Source organism: Anopheles stephensi, chromosome 2 (genome assembly GCF_013141755.1).
Source record: "Anopheles stephensi strain Indian chromosome 2, UCI_ANSTEP_V1.0, whole genome shotgun sequence".
Lineage (NCBI taxonomy): Eukaryota > Metazoa > Arthropoda > Insecta > Diptera > Culicidae > Anopheles > Anopheles stephensi.
This window is the reverse complement of record NC_050202.1, coordinates 51324759-51327776: the sequence shown is the minus strand read 5'-3', so window position 1 is coordinate 51327776 and position 3018 is coordinate 51324759. Positions and strand designations below refer to the sequence as shown.

General features: G+C 44.0%; 1 protein-coding gene across 1 annotated transcript; it reads left to right on the top strand.

Moving 5' to 3' along the window:
* The first annotated feature begins 402 nt into the window (after positions 1-402).
* On the top strand, positions 403-3009 carry LOC118502617 (transmembrane protein 216). The gene is made up of 2 exons (XM_036034990.1): positions 403-1070; positions 1321-3009. The coding sequence occupies exons 1-2, from the start codon at positions 851-853 to the stop codon at positions 1512-1514; spliced, it is 414 nt and encodes a 137-aa protein (XP_035890883.1). The 5' UTR covers positions 403-850; the 3' UTR covers positions 1515-3009.
* Positions 3010-3018: the final 9 nt, after the last annotated feature.

Sequence of the window (3018 nt, the reverse complement as noted above, 5' to 3'; positions counted from 1 at the left end):
GTTCGACAAGAGCTGTCAAATACGCACAGTGGGCGAGCGCGCATGAAAATAATCGCACTATGGTCAACAGCGCAGCTACATTTGTACGTTTCGTTGGATTTTCCCAGAATCCAAAATTAGCTAAACAACATAATTGTTCCGCTCATTACGAATTATTAAAAATGTTAACAAATCTCACAACAAAGCAATTCATCGTCTGTTTTTTTTAATATCGCGATCGCTTCCTTGTACTAAAACTGTTTCTGCAGCACTCCAAACGGACTATGAGTCCTAAAAGCAATATTTTTTACCGTATTATCGCAAATTAATAACTTATGTAAAATGATTTAATTATCGTTTATAATTGAACAGCTAACTGAAAATTATCACCACTGGTTGTCATCCCGATGGTCGAATTGTGATTGCGGTGCGTATCCTTGCCAACCACCAGCAGGAGAAAAAAAAACTCTGTCAAACAGAACCAGGCATAGAACTCGGCGCAGTTTTGTTCTAAAAATAAACATTTTTCTTTCAAAACTGGGCCCAATCGTGCTGCGTGGTTGTGCTTATATTTGTGAAGTTACTTTAGCTAGGTAAAACAATACGCTTTTCCAGAAACGCTGGTTCATAGTATACCGGCCAGTTCCGTCCGGTTGGCCACGGACGGTTTAGAAGCTCAGGCCTCATCCGCGCCACGGTGATGTGGAATATAGCGCCTCGATCCAGCAACGCTCGTCGATGCCCGCACACCATCATCATCATCGGATGATTATTATGTACCCGTAGTAGTAGTCCGTGCAGGGAACCAGCGCACATTAGCAACCCCGGACCGGGGGCAGCCTAGCAACGGAGTGAAGACGACGGAATAACAATGGGAAACCCAAGCCTAACGTACGAGATTTTACTCTATCTCAATTCGTTCTACTTCGGAATGTTCGCTACCTGCGAACTCGGGATGCTCACGCTGAAGGCAGTCAATTTGAAGTATCCGGATCACATTCTGCTTCGGGAGGCGTGCATCCTGGTGGCGCTGTGTTTGGTGGAAACGATCCGAATCATCCTGGGCAGGAGGGGTAGTCTTAGCGACCACGGTAAGTGCGTTTAGGCTGCAAGTAGCGTATACGCAGACAACCGATAGGCCGTACGCGTACGGGGGTAGCAAACAAGGGTAACGTACGTTTATAAATAGTTTCTTCTTCTGATGACCCATTGGGGGAGGGGTAAGATGTCATTGGTCGAAGGTACAATGTAGCGAACGAAACGAAAATATTGTCCCGTCCGTGTGGAATTTTTCGCCAGTGGTTTGTAACGTACACTAATGTATCTTTTTATTCGTTGCAGGTTGGCACGTTATCCTGTCCGTATTTCTTACCATCCCCTGCGGAATGGGCGTAGGGTATCTTCTCTTCTACCAGCTGCACCGGCTACGCCTGGAGTACATCCTATGTGCCTTAATGTTATCACTACAGGCAGCAGAACTGTTTTTTGCAATACTGTTCGTATTCACGCTGTGTCGGCCGCCTTCCTACGATTAACTTCTCACGACCATTCATGACAAAACTGCCAAAGCTCTCTTGTAACCGATTTCCGCCCAGATTGTCTCTGGACTGGCCTACCGTGCCCGGAATGGCGAGATCAATCCTAATGGCTTACCGTTCCTGGCCGCGTGAAAACTACTACTCGGCACGCCGGTTGTAGTAGTTGCATTTGCACACTCTCACAAACACACACACACATACATACACACCAATGTGCCCCTCGGATTGGACGTGGAAATATCATTACCATCATCGTCATATTGCTCAAATGGCCAAACTAAGACGGTGCCACCGTAAGGCTGGTAGTGAACATAGGTGCCATGTAGTTTATCGTAGAGTATTGCAAACCAAAAGACGGAGCAAAATTTTTATGCCGTCTGCCGCGGTTTTGGGCATCCGTGCGTAGGACATGTAGGAGACGTAGGCGTATAAGCGTAGCCAGCGGGAACCAGTTGTTGCGGGACAGTCGAATTTTGATCGATAAACTGCTTTAGGATAAAAGTAATGCACCATTATCTGCACATGCCCACGGCACACTGCGAACGCTTTCTTCGGTTAGATACGATTTATCGCACCGCCTTTTCGAGTGTCTGTCAATGCACACAGCAAACAAAGAGTTTACCGAAAGCTTTCCTTAACTTTAGAGCACAAACTGTACCGTTTCATTCGATACCAAAGAGCTTCATTTCTAGTCTAGACGTGTAATTAATTTAAACAAAACTGTCGACCATCAAAGGACCACCAAAGGCTAGGTCCTAGGTTTTACCTAATCGAATCTCCTCCATGTAATATATCCTAGAACTTTTCTATCTTGCGATTACAACTACCAACACACAACCAAACACACACTACAGTTACTATTCACGCTGCATTCTTCAAATCAAAATATTACTAGCAATAGGTTGGGGCAGCGACGTAAAAAGCGGGTTTCAAAAAATCTAGAACCTAGACATTGTTGATGCGCCATGTGGTGTGTGGGAGGGCGCGCGCTAATTCTTAGATAATTTTGGAATATAAAATTTGTAATCAACTGCTATCAACTGTGTCAAATATCAGGTACCGGAGGCACATGCCGGAAGCGAACAATTAAAAGCAAACAAATGCAATATAATCAACCTTATGTAAAACGCAGCGTCGTAAAATTTTGAAAAATGTTTACCCTAATTGTAATACCGGAAGGTGATAAAAAACAAAACTCATATATCAATCAATCAATACTCAAATACTAGACCAGTAACAAGCAACAAAAAAGGAAAAAGAAATCAAATGTGTACGTTTGAAAGTTGTGTGATTGCGACGAATTATATCGTTCCCGTTTCAGCCGTGTAAAATCACTTAAAGCCGTGTCCTGTGGGGGGTTTTCGTTGGTACTTAGCAAAACCGAAGCAAGGGTACGACGGGTCGGTGAAACCTAGGTACAGTACATACAAAACACTTGTATTTGTATAATCAGGTATAGCGTTCAAAATATAACACACCTCGACAAAAAATACCGGCTCTG